This window comes from Bos taurus, chromosome 25 (assembly GCF_002263795.3).
Source record: "Bos taurus isolate L1 Dominette 01449 registration number 42190680 breed Hereford chromosome 25, ARS-UCD2.0, whole genome shotgun sequence".
Taxonomy (NCBI): Eukaryota; Metazoa; Chordata; class Mammalia; order Artiodactyla; family Bovidae; genus Bos; species Bos taurus.
This window is the reverse complement of record NC_037352.1, coordinates 10,756,157-10,770,309: the sequence shown is the minus strand read 5'-3', so window position 1 is coordinate 10,770,309 and position 14,153 is coordinate 10,756,157. Positions and strand designations below refer to the sequence as shown.

Sequence of the window (14,153 nt, the reverse complement as noted above, 5' to 3'; positions counted from 1 at the left end):
CCGAGCTAGTCTGAGGGGGTTTCTGTTCCTCACATGGAGCCATGACAACCGTTTGTCATCCGGCTTAGAATGTCGACAGCTTCCTGAGCAGCCGGTGGGCCCCCGTTCCCAACCGTCCACGGCTTCCTAAACCTGGGCCCACGAGGGTGAGAGGGGCACCCACGCTGCAGGTGCAGGGAGGCCTCGCCAACACACTGGGGCTGCGGGGGCACCGGAACGACCAGGCACCACGCACACCCACCCGGCCGGGAGCGCCGGGCTCAGCCACGACTCCCACCTGCACCCCGACACCTCCCACCCCGACCTGCTCTAGCTAAAGAAAATAATAACAAACCACACGCGTGTCCCCTCAGTCACAAGGAACGGGCCAGAAAGGCTTGCCCACTTTTCGGCAAGCTTACTCCCTGACCCCCACGCCCTCAGCTGCCAAGGGTGCGAAGGTCTTTAGAACTATGGGTTCTGACCTCCATACTCCTGAGAGGCAAAATAATGGTCACCGTTTGTAATCTGCCTGTACACCACCAAGTTCGACAGATCGCTGACAAGAAAGGAAGCAGGCCTGGGGGCTCCCAGGTGACATGCCAACTCCTGCTCAGGCGAGAGCACCGCAAAATACCCTGGTTCAGCGAGGAGACAAGCCAAAGCCACTGGGGCTCCCCTGCTGAGAGGGGCTACCTGCCCTGAGCCCCCGCCTCCCTTCCCCCCACCCCTGCCCACAGACATGACAACTGATCCGGCCTCTCCTGCCGCTGCTCCAGCCACAACCCGTGAGGGAGGCAGGGAGGAACCAGGGACACCCACCTGCAGGCCCGTAGGAGCCCACGCCGCTGACGGGGAAGAGCACCTCGGCGTGGCCGTGCAGCACTTGCAGCGGGGCCCAGCCATGCATCTGGGAGAGGCAGGTGCCTGCGTCCAGCGGCCTGAGGGAGAGAACACAGCTGCGGGTCAGGGCCCCACCCGGCCCCCCCAGGGAACCACCCAGGCTGGGAGGGGCTGAGAACATGAGGAGGCCCGGGCGGGAGCCGGGAGCTGGCCCTCCTGTGCTCGCTCCTTTAGCCCATGTGTACTGAGCCCCTCCTACCTGCCAAGCAGTGAACACACACATGCGTGCATGCACACTCACGCACACACACACGAGCCGGCCAACAAGGTCCATCCTGCCCTCATGGAGCTTACAGTCTGCTGGAGGTGCAGACATGAAGTACGTGTGTGTGTGCTAAGTCACTTCAGTCACGTCTGACTCTGACGCCATGGACTGTTCCACCAGACTCCTCTGTCCATGGGATTCTCCAGGCAAGAATACTGGAGTGCGTTGCCATACCCTTCTCCAGGAGGATCTTCCCGACCCAGGGATCAAACCCACGTCTCTTACATCTCCTGCACTGGCAGGCTAATTCTTTGCCACTAGCACCACCTGGGAAGCCCGACATGAAACATATGATCCCACAAACAAGTGAGAAACGGCAGCGCGGGTCATGGGGCTGGTCGGGAAGGTGGTGGAAGGATTCCACGAAGAAGGGAGGTTTGAAGTGAGTGGGGAGGGAAGCGCTGGGGCCACGAGGGAAGGTGGAGGGGGGAACAGGGATGGAAGTGGGGGGCCGCACGTGCCAGGGCTGAAGCAAGAGGAGGCCCCACGGGCTCTGGCTTCTCCAATAAGCCTGGGCCAGTGTCCCTCTGCCTCACTGGTTCTCAAACCCTCAGGAGTAAAAGGACAGAACCAGACCAGACCGTGTCTGGGCCACTTCCAAGAAAGGGAGTCAGCTCGAATATTAACCAGGCTCATATGATCTGCTACAGTGTAAACTTACCCACCACTGCCAAACTAGCCTGTTCGACCTTTGTAACGCCAGGCTGGTTTGGTTACGTGGGTTTGAGACAGTATCTGCCCACTGCAGCATCTACTTCTGGGCAAGAAGCCAACAGTGATAAACACCAAGATGCGTCTGTGCAGGACTTGAAGGTTTATAAACTCAAGTCGTAAATCAGATGTAAAGAAGTCCACAGCAGATCACAGTCACAGCTACTTAATGGAGGGAGGGAGGCAGAGAGGAGGAGGAGGAGGAGGAGGAGGAAGGAAAAGGAGAGGAAGGGGAGGGGAAAGGAGGGGACAAAAACAACTCAGAGAGATCAGGCGACTGGTCCAAGTTCATCACTTGGCCGGGACCAAGGCTGGTAGAATTCAGCCCAGGTCTTCCAGATCCAGTTACTACGAGTCTCCTGGCCACTGCCCATCACGATACATGATACACGATACATTTCATATGGAGCAGGGATTAACAAAATTTTTTTGAAAAGGACCAGACAGTCAATACTTTAGGCTGTGTGGCCATTGTGGCTGTTCAGTAGCTAAGTCATGTCCAATTCTTTGCAACCCCATGGACTGCACCACGCCAGGCTTCCCTGTCCTTCACCATCCCCTGGAGTTTGCTCAAATTCATGTTCACTGAGGCAGTGACGCTATCTAATCATCTCATCCAGTATACTTCTTTGTTGAGTTTTTGGTTTGTTTTGTTTTTTTTTTTTTGACTGGTTTACAAAGCTTTAAAACATGTAACAGCCATTCTTGGCCTGGGGGTAGATTTGGCCAACAGGCTAGTTTGCCAGCTCTTTTTTTAAACTTTTTTAAAATGTTATTTCTTTATTTATGGCTACACTGGGTCTCATTGCTATGTGTGGGCTTTCTCTAGCTGCGGTGAGTGGGGGCTGTGCTGAGGGGCCAGGCTGCTCATCGTGGTGGCTTCTCGCTGCAGAGCATGGGCTCTAAGGAGCTCTAGGGCTTAGCTGCTCCCACGGCATGTGGGATCTTCCCGGACCAGTGATTGAACCTGTGTCCCCCCAACTGGCAGGCGGATTCTTAACCATGCTGCCATCAGGGAAGTCCCTGCCAACTCTTCCTTTAAGGCTTGTCCTGTAGCCATTCTCCTCTGAGTCCTCTGGAGCTTTTGGCTACACATGTGACACTCAGCAAGACACACAGGGAGAAGTGACCTTGCAGACTTTTGCCAGCTCTGTGACTTAGGCCTGCAGGTAACGCACTCCGTGAGGCATGGCAGAGGAAGTGCCCCACCGGTGTGCCCCGCAGCAGAGCTGGGTGCTGGGGTGCACGTGGCCCTGCCTCTACAATCTGTAAAGAACTGCCTGCCTGCCCTGGGCTCCGATCCAGCAGCTGGCAACCAGGGGGACTCCCAGACAGACGCCCAGAGGCAGCCAGGGTGCCCCTCGGGACACGGCAGCAAAACCACAGTCCTTTCCTGGCTGCTGTACCGGCTCCAAGTGGGTGGGATTTCCTGCTGTTTCTTTTTGTTGTTGAATCTTTACTTCTGTAATTTTTTTAATTTATCTATTTTTAATTGGAGGATAACTGCTTTACAATGTTGTGCTGGTTTCTGCCGAGCATCAACATGAAGCAGCCACAGGTAATATATATGTTCCCTCCCTCCCACCTCCCACCGCATCTCCTTCCTCTAGGTTGTCACCGAGCACCAGGCTGGGATCCCTGTGTCATACAGCAAATTCCCATTGGCTATCTCGCTTATACATGGCGATATGTATGTTTCTATGCTACTCTGCTGTTTCTAAGGGGACATACATCTTGCCACTTTCCGACAACACGTGCAGAGCACAAGGTGAAGTCAGGTCCCACCCGCTGAGGTTCGGACCCACATAAAAGTGGGCAAAGGATCCCCATCTCAAAAAGGGGTTACACTAAAGTTATTCCTGAGGCACAGACCAGTTCAGAATACGGTGCCAATACCAGAATGGATGTTGCTTTTCTTTAGAGAAGATAGTTAAAAAAAAAAAAAAACTAGAAAATGCCACAAAGAGGAGGGTAGTGTTAGTTGCTTAGTCGTGTCTGACTCTTTGTGACCCGAGAGACGACAGCCCGCTAGGCTCCTCTGTCCAAGAGATCCTTCAGGCAAGAACACTGGAGTGGGCTGCCATTCCCTTCTCCAGAGGATCTTCTTGACCCAGGGATGGAACCTAGGTCTCCTCCATTGCAGGCAGATTCTTTACCGTCTAAGCCACCAGGGAAGCCAAAGAGGGGGAGAATAACACACCCAAACGCACGTTATCCAAAACATGACTGACCTGGACACGATCGCCTCTGTCTTTTTCTCGACTTGCATACTTCTCTTTAAGAGTTTGTGACGCAACTAAATGTAGGTTTTTATAATTTCCTTTTCTCATTCAATGTATAAGTTCATCCTCACACTATGTGGACACTCTCAGATGTCATTTAAGATGTTTAAGATTCTGAACATTAAGATTTAATCTGAACTATGAAACACTCCGCTGTTCACTGTGAGTGGTTCCTCCACACCTGCACCTTTTGCTCCCCTGCATTGTCTCTCTAACTCAGTACGCTGTCATCTGGAGGCAACAGCCTTTGTCCTCAGACCTGTCCTCAGCACGGCTTCCCGGCAGCAGAATTACTAAATCGAGGGGACTAAGCACTGAGGGCAGGAGGAGAAGGGGACGACAGAGGATGAGATGGTTGGATGGCATCAGTGACTCAGTGGACATGAGTTTGCACAAACTCCAGGAGATGGTGAAGGACAGAAAAGCCTGGCGTGCTGCGGTCCATGGGGTCGCAGAGAGTCGGACACAACTGAGTGACTGAACAACAGCAACAGAACATTTCTGAGGCTCCTGAAGTGTCACATTGTTCTCTGCAGAGGCTGTGGACGTGGCCGACGCTCGGTCAGGATGACGTGAGCGAGGGTTGGCCTGATCATTGTACGAGTTAATGCTACTGTGTGTCTGGAAGATTCTGAGCACTGAGGGCACAAAGAGCCAGCCGTCCTGGCAGGGTGCTCACCCCGGGCCGCCCTCCACCTAGTTCTCTTTTTCAAACGTGATGAAGATGATGGCAAAGTGCAGGGTCTGGTTTCACTCTGTGTTTACACAGTTGCTATTTAAATGCAACTTTTTTCAGGCTTGTAGTTCTTTTTGAATTATGTTTTCACCCCACTTCTCTGTTGGTTTCATGGAGCACATATAAAGTGACAGGAAAACCCCTTTTTATAATAAAGGTATTATTCTTTTTTAAGAAAAATAATCAGGGGTTTCCCTGGCAGTCCAGTAGTTAAGAGTGCACTTCCACTGCAGAGGGTATGGGTTCAGTCCCTGGTCAAGGATCCCAAATGCCACGCAGCATGGTCAAAAAACAGAAAAGCTACCACTTATAAATCAAATCCACCTAAATCAAATCCCTGACAATTATACAGTAGAAGTGACAAATAGATTCAAGGGATTAGATCTGATGGAGTGCCTTAAGAACTAAGGACAGAGGTTCGTCACATTGTACAGGAGGTGGTGATCAAGACCATCCTCAAGAAAAAGAAATACAAAAAGGCAAAATGGTTGTCTGAGGAGGCCTTACAAACAGCTGAGTAAAGAAGAGAAGCTGAAGGTAAAGGAGAAAAGGAAAGATACACCCATCTGACTGGAGAGTTCCAAGAATAGCAAGGAGAGATAAGAAATTCCTCAGTGATCAATGCAAAGAAATAGAGGAAAACAATAGAATGGGAAAGACTAGAGATTTCTTCAAGAAAATTAGAGACACCAAGGGGACATTTCATGCAAAGACGGGCACAATAAAGGACAGAAATGGTATGGACCTAAGAAAAGCAGAAGATATTAAGAAGAGGTGGCAAGAATACACAGAAGAACTGTACAAAAAAGATCTTCATGACCCAGATAACCACGATGGTGTGATCACTCACCTAGAGCCAGACATCCTGGAATGCGAAGTCAAGTGGGCCTTAGGAAGCATCACTACGAACAAAGCTAGTGGAGGTGATGGAATTCTAGTTGAGCTACTTCAAATCCTAAAATATGATGCAGTTAAAGTGCTGCATTCAACATGCCAGAGAACTTGGAAAACTCAGCAGTGGCCACAGGACTGGAAAAGGTCAGTTTTCATTCCAATCCCAAAGAAAGGCAGTGCCAAACAATGTTCAAACTACCACACAACTGCACTTATCTCACACGCTAGCAAAGTAATGCTCAAAAGTCTTCAAGCCAGGCTCCAACAGTACATGAACCAAGAACTCCCAGATGTTCAAGCTGGATTTAGAAAAGGCAGAGGAACCAGAGATCAAATCACCAACATTTGTTGGATCATTGAAAAAGCAAGAGAGTTCCAGAAAAACATCTACTTTCTGCTTTATTGACTATGCCAAAGCCTTTGACTGTGTGGATCACAACAAACTGTGGAAAAGTCTTCAAGAGATGGGAATACCAAACCACCTGACCTGCCTCTTGAGAAATCTGTATGCAGGTCAAGAATCAACAGTTAGAACTGGACATGGAACAATGGACTGGATCCAAATCAGAAAAGGAGTACGTCAAGGCTGTATATTGTCACCCTGCTTATTTAACTTATATGCAGAGTACATCATGAGAAATGCTGGGCTGGATGAAGCACAAGCTGGAATCAAGATTGCCGGGAGAAATATCAATAACCTCAGATATGCAGATGACACCACCCTTATGGCAGAAAGTGAAGAAGAACTAAAAAGCCTCTTGATGAAAGTGAAAGAGGAGAGTGAAAAAGTTGGCTTAAAACTCAACATTCAAAAAACGAAGATCATGGCATCCAGTCCCATCACTTTATGGCAAACAGATGGGGAAACAACAGAAACGGTGACAGACTTTATTTCTCAGGCTCCAAAATCACTGCAGATGGTGATTGCAGCCATGAAATTAAAAGACGCTTGCTCCCTGGAAGAAAAGCTATGACCAACCTAGACAGCAGAGACATTACTTTGCCAACAAAGGTCCATCTAGTCAAAGCTATGGTTTTTCCAGTAGTCATGTATGGATGTGGGAGTTGGACCATAAAGAAAGCTGAGCACTGCATTGGGAGCACGGGGCCTTACCCACTGGACCACCAGCAAAGTTCCTGTCTGTACTGTTTTCATTGTATACAACATGAAGGTATATGTGTGTAAGCAAAGACCATTTTAGGAGATTTAACTTTTTAACAAAATAAGACAAAGGCCGTCTAATCAAAGCTATGGTTTTTCCAGTGGTCATGTATGGATGTGAGAGTTGGACTATAAAGAAAGCTGAGCACCGAAGAATTGAGGCTTTTGAACTGCGGTGTTGGAGAAGACTCTTGAGAGTCCCTCGGACTGCAAAGATATCAACCCAGTCAATCCTAAAGGAAATCAGTCCTGAATATTCACTGGAAAGACTGATGTGAAGCTGAAGCTCCAATACTTTGGCTACCTGATGCAAATAACTGACTCCTTGGAAAAGACCCTGATGCTGGGAAAGATTGAAGGCAGGAGGAGAAGAGGTCGAGAGAACATGAGATGGTTGGATGGCATCACTGACTCGATGGACATGAGTTTGTGCAAGCTTCGTGAGTTGGTGATGGACAAGGAAGCCTGGCGTGTTGCGATTCATGGAGTTGCAAAGAGTCGAACACGACTGAGCGACTGAACTGAACTGAACCACTTCTAAATACTGAGGCAGGAGGCACAAGATCTTTGCTCAGTCATCCAAGAAGTGGTTTAATTGCCAGCACGTGTAGGTGTAAACCCAGTATTTGGCCAACAGCGCATCTATTAACGAAAAACAATCAGAGCATCTGACTTTGCCAGAGGCCGCTGCCACCCAGCACGTGCTTCTCCCGACCTGGCCCCTTCCCTCCCACAAACCTGGCTGCGCTATTAAACTCTAAAGTCCCGGCCCCTCCAGGTTCCTAAACCTTTCACATGAACCTAGCTTAGAAGCAAAATCAAAGCATTACTCAGTAGGCCATCTCATCACTGCTCTTTCCCCAAGATGCTCTGCAGGATGTTGGCTCGAGATCCCCTCTTTATGCCAGGGAGCAGCTGTCCATAGTCCACAGGAGGCCCAGCGGCCTCGGAGGGCCGAGCCTGTAAAGGTCAGGCTGCACTGTTCTGTGGCTCACACATCACAATGCCGCCGGCTGCCCCGGCTCGAAAGCTGGCCTCCCCTCACTGGCGCTGGTCCAGCAGCAAGAGCAACAACTGTCTGAGGCCACAAACTGACTCATGGAGTGAAGCAACTCGGAGATGCGCTTGCCCAGAGTGACAGAAAATGCAAACAGCATTTCCTAAAAGGCCCAGGGAAAGAACCACAGGCAGGTGTGACGGTTAACTTTATGTGTCATCTTGGCTAGGCCACGGTACCCGGATACTTGACCAAATGTTATTCTTGATGTCTCTGGGGAGGCATTTGGTTAGATGAGATTAAAATGTAAGTCAGGAGAGTGCAAGTAAAGCCGATCACCCTCCATAAGCCAGGGGGGCCTCAGCTCATCAGTTAAAGGCCTCAGTAGAAAAACACAGACGTTCTCCCCCCAAAGAAGAAATTCTGTCAGCAGACTGTCTTCAGATTCGAACTGCAGTCCTTCCCTGGGCCTCCAGTTTGCAGGCCTACCTTGCAGATTTTAGACGTCAAGTTCCACCATCACATGAGCCAATTTTCTTAAGGTAAATCTCCGGAGATGAATACATACGTACATACACATGCAGAAACACACACACACACACTATCGGTTCTGTTTCTCCGGAGAACTCTAACAGCATGGTTCACGAGACTGGATCCGGGTACAAAATCATCCATACCCGGTGAGCTAGAACAATGCCACAAGTGGGCTTCCCTAACAGACATCAGGAGGAGGAAAAAACCCTGGGCAGGAAAACAAATGGAGCCAGAGCAACCTAACCTTAACCCTGGTTTTGCCCACTGCTTTGACAGATCTCGACTCTCTGCATTAAAGAATCTGGTTCTTTCATCCATCAAGTGGGGTGACACCCATGACCCCCCGGGACCAGCCTAAGTATTAGGATGCAGTGTATCTGCAGCTTGCAGCATCTGGCCTCTCCTAGATGACACGGAGGCAATGCTACTATCGTGAGCATCCACGTGAACGAGGACAAGAGTAAAAATCAAAGACAAAAACAGGCAGAGTCTCACAAGAAAGAAGAAAAACTCTGACTCAACACATGGAGACGCCAAGCTTAGGACTGGAGGCCAATTGGCCTCTTCGGCGCCCCATGGGGTCTCGGCTTCTTCACTGTACGCTCTCGCAGCTGATTTTGAAGACGGCCGTGACTAGGCGGCACTGCACACTCAGAGCTCGGGTGAAGAAGTCACTAGTTGATTCAGCATCAAGAGGAAGAGCAGGACTTCCCTGGTGCTTCAGTGGTTAAAAGTCCACCTGTCAATATAGGCAACGTGGGTTCGATCCCTGGTCCAGAAAGATTCCACAGGCCACGGGGCAGCTAAGCCCCTGTGCCACAACTTCCGAGCCCACTCTCCAGAGCCCATGCTTTGCAAAAGAGAAGGTGCCACGGTGAGAAGCCTGTGCACCGCAAGTGAGCGCAGTCCCGGTTCTCTGCAACTGGAGAAAAGCCGTCACAGTAATGGAGACCCAGCAGTCAGGAATAAGGGTAAGAACAAGGACAGGAATGATCACAAGGCTTACAGCGCCACAGCGGCGGGGCTGTCCTTCTCGATGTTCCAGCACCAACCCAAGGCCTCACACGCAGGGTCCCACAGACGGGACAATAACTCTCCAAAGCACGTGCTGTTGTTCTCTCAGATCTCAGGTGAGGCCTGAGGCTCTGGGAGGCGAAGAAACTTGTCCGACCTAGTCTAAACTAAGCCACGGAGCTAGTAGATGAGAGCCCGGGTTGTCAGGATTCTAAGGTTCAACCTCCTAACTTTGCTCTTCTGCTTCACACGTTCACTGCATCCAGCCCCTCTCGAAGGTATAAACATACTACAGCCCCAGTGTTAAGGCGATAAGTGCAGGCAAGTTACCCTGCGAATAAACACAGATATTACCAGCCTGAGACTGTTCTCTAAAATACCCTGCCTCTCTCCTGAACTTCCTGGGCTGGTGGCAAGTAAGACATGCGAGCAAAATTCAAGTTATAAAATGAAAGACATAAACACAAAGCAAGAATTTCAGGTCATACCTCTTGACACCAATGCTATAAGTAGCTTCCAATAATATGTACACTCCCTCCACTGAGTTCTCAGGAGAAAGTAAGTTCACGCTCCTTCCCCCAAAATCAAGATCTGAATAATGAAAGATGCTGCAAACAAATAAAAAACCTGCAGTCTAACATCACCCAAAACAGCAGAAAGAGCCAGCAGCCTGTGTACCCCCCCCCTTTTTTTAACCTTTTTTTAAGGTTTGATTTTTTTTTTTTTTTTTTACTGTGGATCTTTTTTTTGTAACTTATTTATTTGGCTATGCTGGGTCTTCGTTGCTGCGTGGGCTTTTTCTCTAGTTGTAGCAAGCAGGGGCCACTCTCCACTGTCTCTCGTTATGGTGCGTGGGCTTCTCATTGCAGTGGCTTCTCTTGTCGCAGAGCACTGGCTCCAGGGCGTGTGGGCTTTAATCGCTGCAGTCCACGGGCTCAGCTGCAACTAGCAGCTCTCGGGCTCTAGAGCACAGGTTCAGCAGTTGTGGTGCACGGGCTTAGCTGCTCCGAGGCATGTGAAATCCTCCCAGACCAGGGATCAAACCCGTGTCACCTGCGCTGGCAGGCAGATTCCTGAGATGTGGACCATTTTTAAAGTCTTTATTGAATTTCTCACAATATTGCTTCTGTTTTTCACGTTTGGTTTTTTGACCTTGGGGCACGTGGGATCTCAGCTCCCTGACCAGGAATCAAACCCACACCTCCTGCATTGGAAGGTGAGTCTTAGCCGCAGGACCACCCGGGAAGTCCCCAACTACCCTTTCGTAGAAGCTCTCGGGGGGAACTTACTTCTCTGGCGACTCCGAGTGGCCCGGGCGCTTCCTTCCCGGCATGCTCCCGCACACGTCGTCCTCGTTCTCGTCCGCGTCTTCATCATCGATGCTTTTCACATCCAGCTTCTGGTACCCAAACTCCCCGTTCAGAGACAGAGAATCAATTTTCCAAGAGTTGCTGCCCTGACTTCCATTGGAATTTGGCCCAAAGGGGCTTTCGAAGGCCGACATGATATTGATCGAGGACCGGTCGGAGTTCTCCTCTGAGCTCTCCCCAGCCCCGGGGATCTTCTTAAAAACATCCCCGGAGCTCTGCTCATCTTCCTCATCATCAAATGAGATGATGTTGGTCACCTTCTTTTTCTTCTTCCGCTCCCTTTTACATTTGGCATCTGGCAAAAGATATGAGATAAGAAAAAGCGATGATCCTGCCTCTAGACTGTGGAAAATCTCTTACTATTCTACTCAAAAATAAATTGAAGATAAACTCAGATCTTTTTTTTAATCCTTGCAGGGGGCAGGGGGTGGAAATCTGTCTATGCCAAGACCAAGCAAAATGAATGTGGGCCTCTACTTCTGGTTTGAAATATGTCACAGAGCACACATTACAATCATTCCTTCTAAGCAATCTTTCCAAGCACTTTGATTCAAAAGATGAATCATTATTGAAATGATTTTTACCCGTTCACTTTGGAAAACACTCTCATGGCTGGGAGATGAGACCAAGAAAATCAGTTCAGGGATTGTAACTGATTGTTCAACAGCCCCAGTTTCTCCCAACCCTGCAAGGTGCCCCTTTTCAGCAGGACTGCTCCCATCATGGGTGGTGCCTACGTCTCCACCCTCTTGACTCTAACCAGCTTAGTGCTCTACTTTTAAGAACAGAATGTGGCAGAAATAACAAATCTGTGAGTTCTAGAGCCCAGGCATTACCCTCATGGAATAATGCCCTGAAACTACCACAGAGGAGGCCAGTCTAACTTACTGGAGGATGAGAGGCCAACGTAGGGGAAACTGAGACGCCCCAGCCAGGAGTCAGCACCAACTCCAGATGCGTGAATGGGGCCACCTTGGACCTTCAAGCTCAGTCACCAGCTGAATGCAGCCCCATGAGGGAGCCCAGGTGAAACCAGCAGAAGAACCATCCGCCAACCCACAGACTCACAAAAAAGGAATGAACTGAGGTTGTCTGTTTTAAGCTACTACATTTTGGAGCTGTTTGTTACGCAGCAGAGACAAACTGAAACAGAAGTCAGGACTGCCCTGGTGCCTGGCACTTAGGTGAGCCAGCCTGTTCATGCATTTTAATCATCAGTCTTGGGTGTGAAGCACTTTGGAGCCAATTCCAAAAAGACCAATCCATCCACTAAGTGTGACATGGTGACGTTATCACCAGTGTGTCACAACGAGGAGACGACGCCAAAAGCAGGGTTCCCAGAATGGATGGAAAAGACACTCCTTCGGGTGTACAGATCCCAGCATCTCTGGGACAGTCATCAACAGTCCATGTCATTTGCATGAGGTCTCTGCTCAAGAAGGAGAGGGTGGGCCTCCTGGTGGTCCAGTGGTTAAGACTCTGCACTTCCAATGCAGGGGACACAGGTTCGATCTCTGGTCAGGGAACTAAGACCCCACATGCTCTGCAGCACAGCCAAAAAAATTTTTTAATAATTAAAAAAAAAAAAAGGAGAAGGCAAGACAGATAAAGCCAGTGTATACCAAAGACTTCACAGAATTCTGAGCTTCCCCATCATTAATAACTCCAAAGGGAAGACCATGACTACTGCCTTATTTAAGGGATTTGAGAATACCAGGATTAAGCCCTTATACCCCAAATTTCCTATTTTGCTGTTTCAACGTTCTGGATATCCCAAAAGGTTCAAGAGGCACTGTAAAACTTCTTACGAAATTAATCAGAACTGAATCCACTTTCCTTTGCCTCCCCAGAGCCTAGAGTCAAAACCAACCATTTCCTCTCTTTCCCCGGCCTCCACTTAAACGTCTCCCCCTCAACAGGCTACATTCTCCATAGCTGGGCTTTCACCCCACTGATCAGAAGGATAGTTAAACGAACGAATGGATGAAGGGACAAAGGCATGAAGGGCAGCCTCCTCCGGCTTCGCGTGACCATCATGCCCTCCCTCTCGGTTTGCTCTGACTGAGCTGTTGGCTTGGCTACCCTGTCATCTTCACGTCCCAGGAAGCCTCTCAGCACCCTTTCTGAGTGAATAAGAGTAAGAAAGACAAACACAAACATGAGCTGAAAACACCAGTGTATCGGATTTCACTTCCCGGGGCGCTTTCATCTCATCCCCGCCCGACCCCCGTGTCCCCGTCCTCTCTCACCGGCACTGACGTGCTTGGACACCACAGGCAAGGGGTCGGTCTCCTGCTCAGCTCTGCTGAGGATGGAGACAGCCGAGGACGCTGTGATCTCCCTGAAAAGGCTGCTCACTCCTTGCGTGGATTCCTTCAGCAAGGAGGTCACGTTCTGCGTGGATTCCTTCAAGAGGTCCGAGACGGTGGGAGCAAACTTACTCTGCCCGTTTAAGTCCTTGTTGTCGATGTTAATCGCGAAGAGTATGGAGTTCAGACCTATCCCCCGAAAAGGGAAAAGTCTGGAGTGTCTGCTGTTCAACAGTCACACTTCCAACACAATAAACAAGCTGCAGACGTCAGAGGACACAAGACACACTCATCTCAAACGATGACTTAAAAAAAAAAAACTCCCACAAAACTGGGGTCAGGAGACACCGCTATCATGGGAGTTGAGACTTCCAAAGTCTCTCCCTATCTGTCAGGAAGACAAACTCAAATAAGAAGTTAGTCATGGGGAGGGGAAGGCTTAAATTCTGGGGTCGGTCTGCCTGGGCTGAGCCCCAGCACGGCCACTCAGTAGCTCTGAGACCTTGGTCAAGCCATTCATGACCTCTCTGAGCTTCAGTTTCTTTACCTATAAAACAGGGACAACAGCATCTCTTACAGAGTATTAAATACCATCATCCACCAAAATCAGCTTGGTAATCAATCAAAAAATGACATATACACACTATTGTGCAAAACAGGTAATTAGCAGGAAGCTGCTATGTAACACAGGGAGCCCAGTCTGCCATTCTGTGATGACCTAGCGGAGTGGGATAGGAGCGGGGGATGGAGGATCAAGAGGGAGGGAGGGAGGGAGTGATAGTCGCTCAGTCACGTCCGACTCTCTGCGACCCCATGGACTGTAGCCCACCAGGCTCCTCTGTCCATGGAATTCTCCAGGCAAGAATACTGGAGTGGGTTGCCATTTCCTTCCAATCAAGAAGGAGGGGATATATAAAATTATGGCTATTCACCTTGTCACATGGCAGTAATCAATACAACACTGTAAAGCAATTATCCTCCAATTAAAAAAAAGAAA

General features: G+C 49.5%; 1 protein-coding gene across 5 annotated transcripts in view; it reads right to left on the bottom strand.

Moving 5' to 3' along the window:
* SNX29 (sorting nexin 29) overlaps positions 1 to 14,153 on the bottom strand; it is a 597,448-nt gene that overhangs the window by 509,314 nt on the left and 73,981 nt on the right. For all 5 annotated transcript variants that reach the window (XM_024984883.2, XM_059881310.1, NM_001076862.1 and 2 more), the window contains 3 exon segments: positions 13,097 to 13,345; positions 10,767 to 11,142; positions 802 to 920 (listed from right to left, as the gene is read on the bottom strand). In XM_024984883.2, coding sequence (XP_024840651.1) covers positions 802 to 920; positions 10,767 to 11,142; positions 13,097 to 13,345 — 744 coding nt within the window.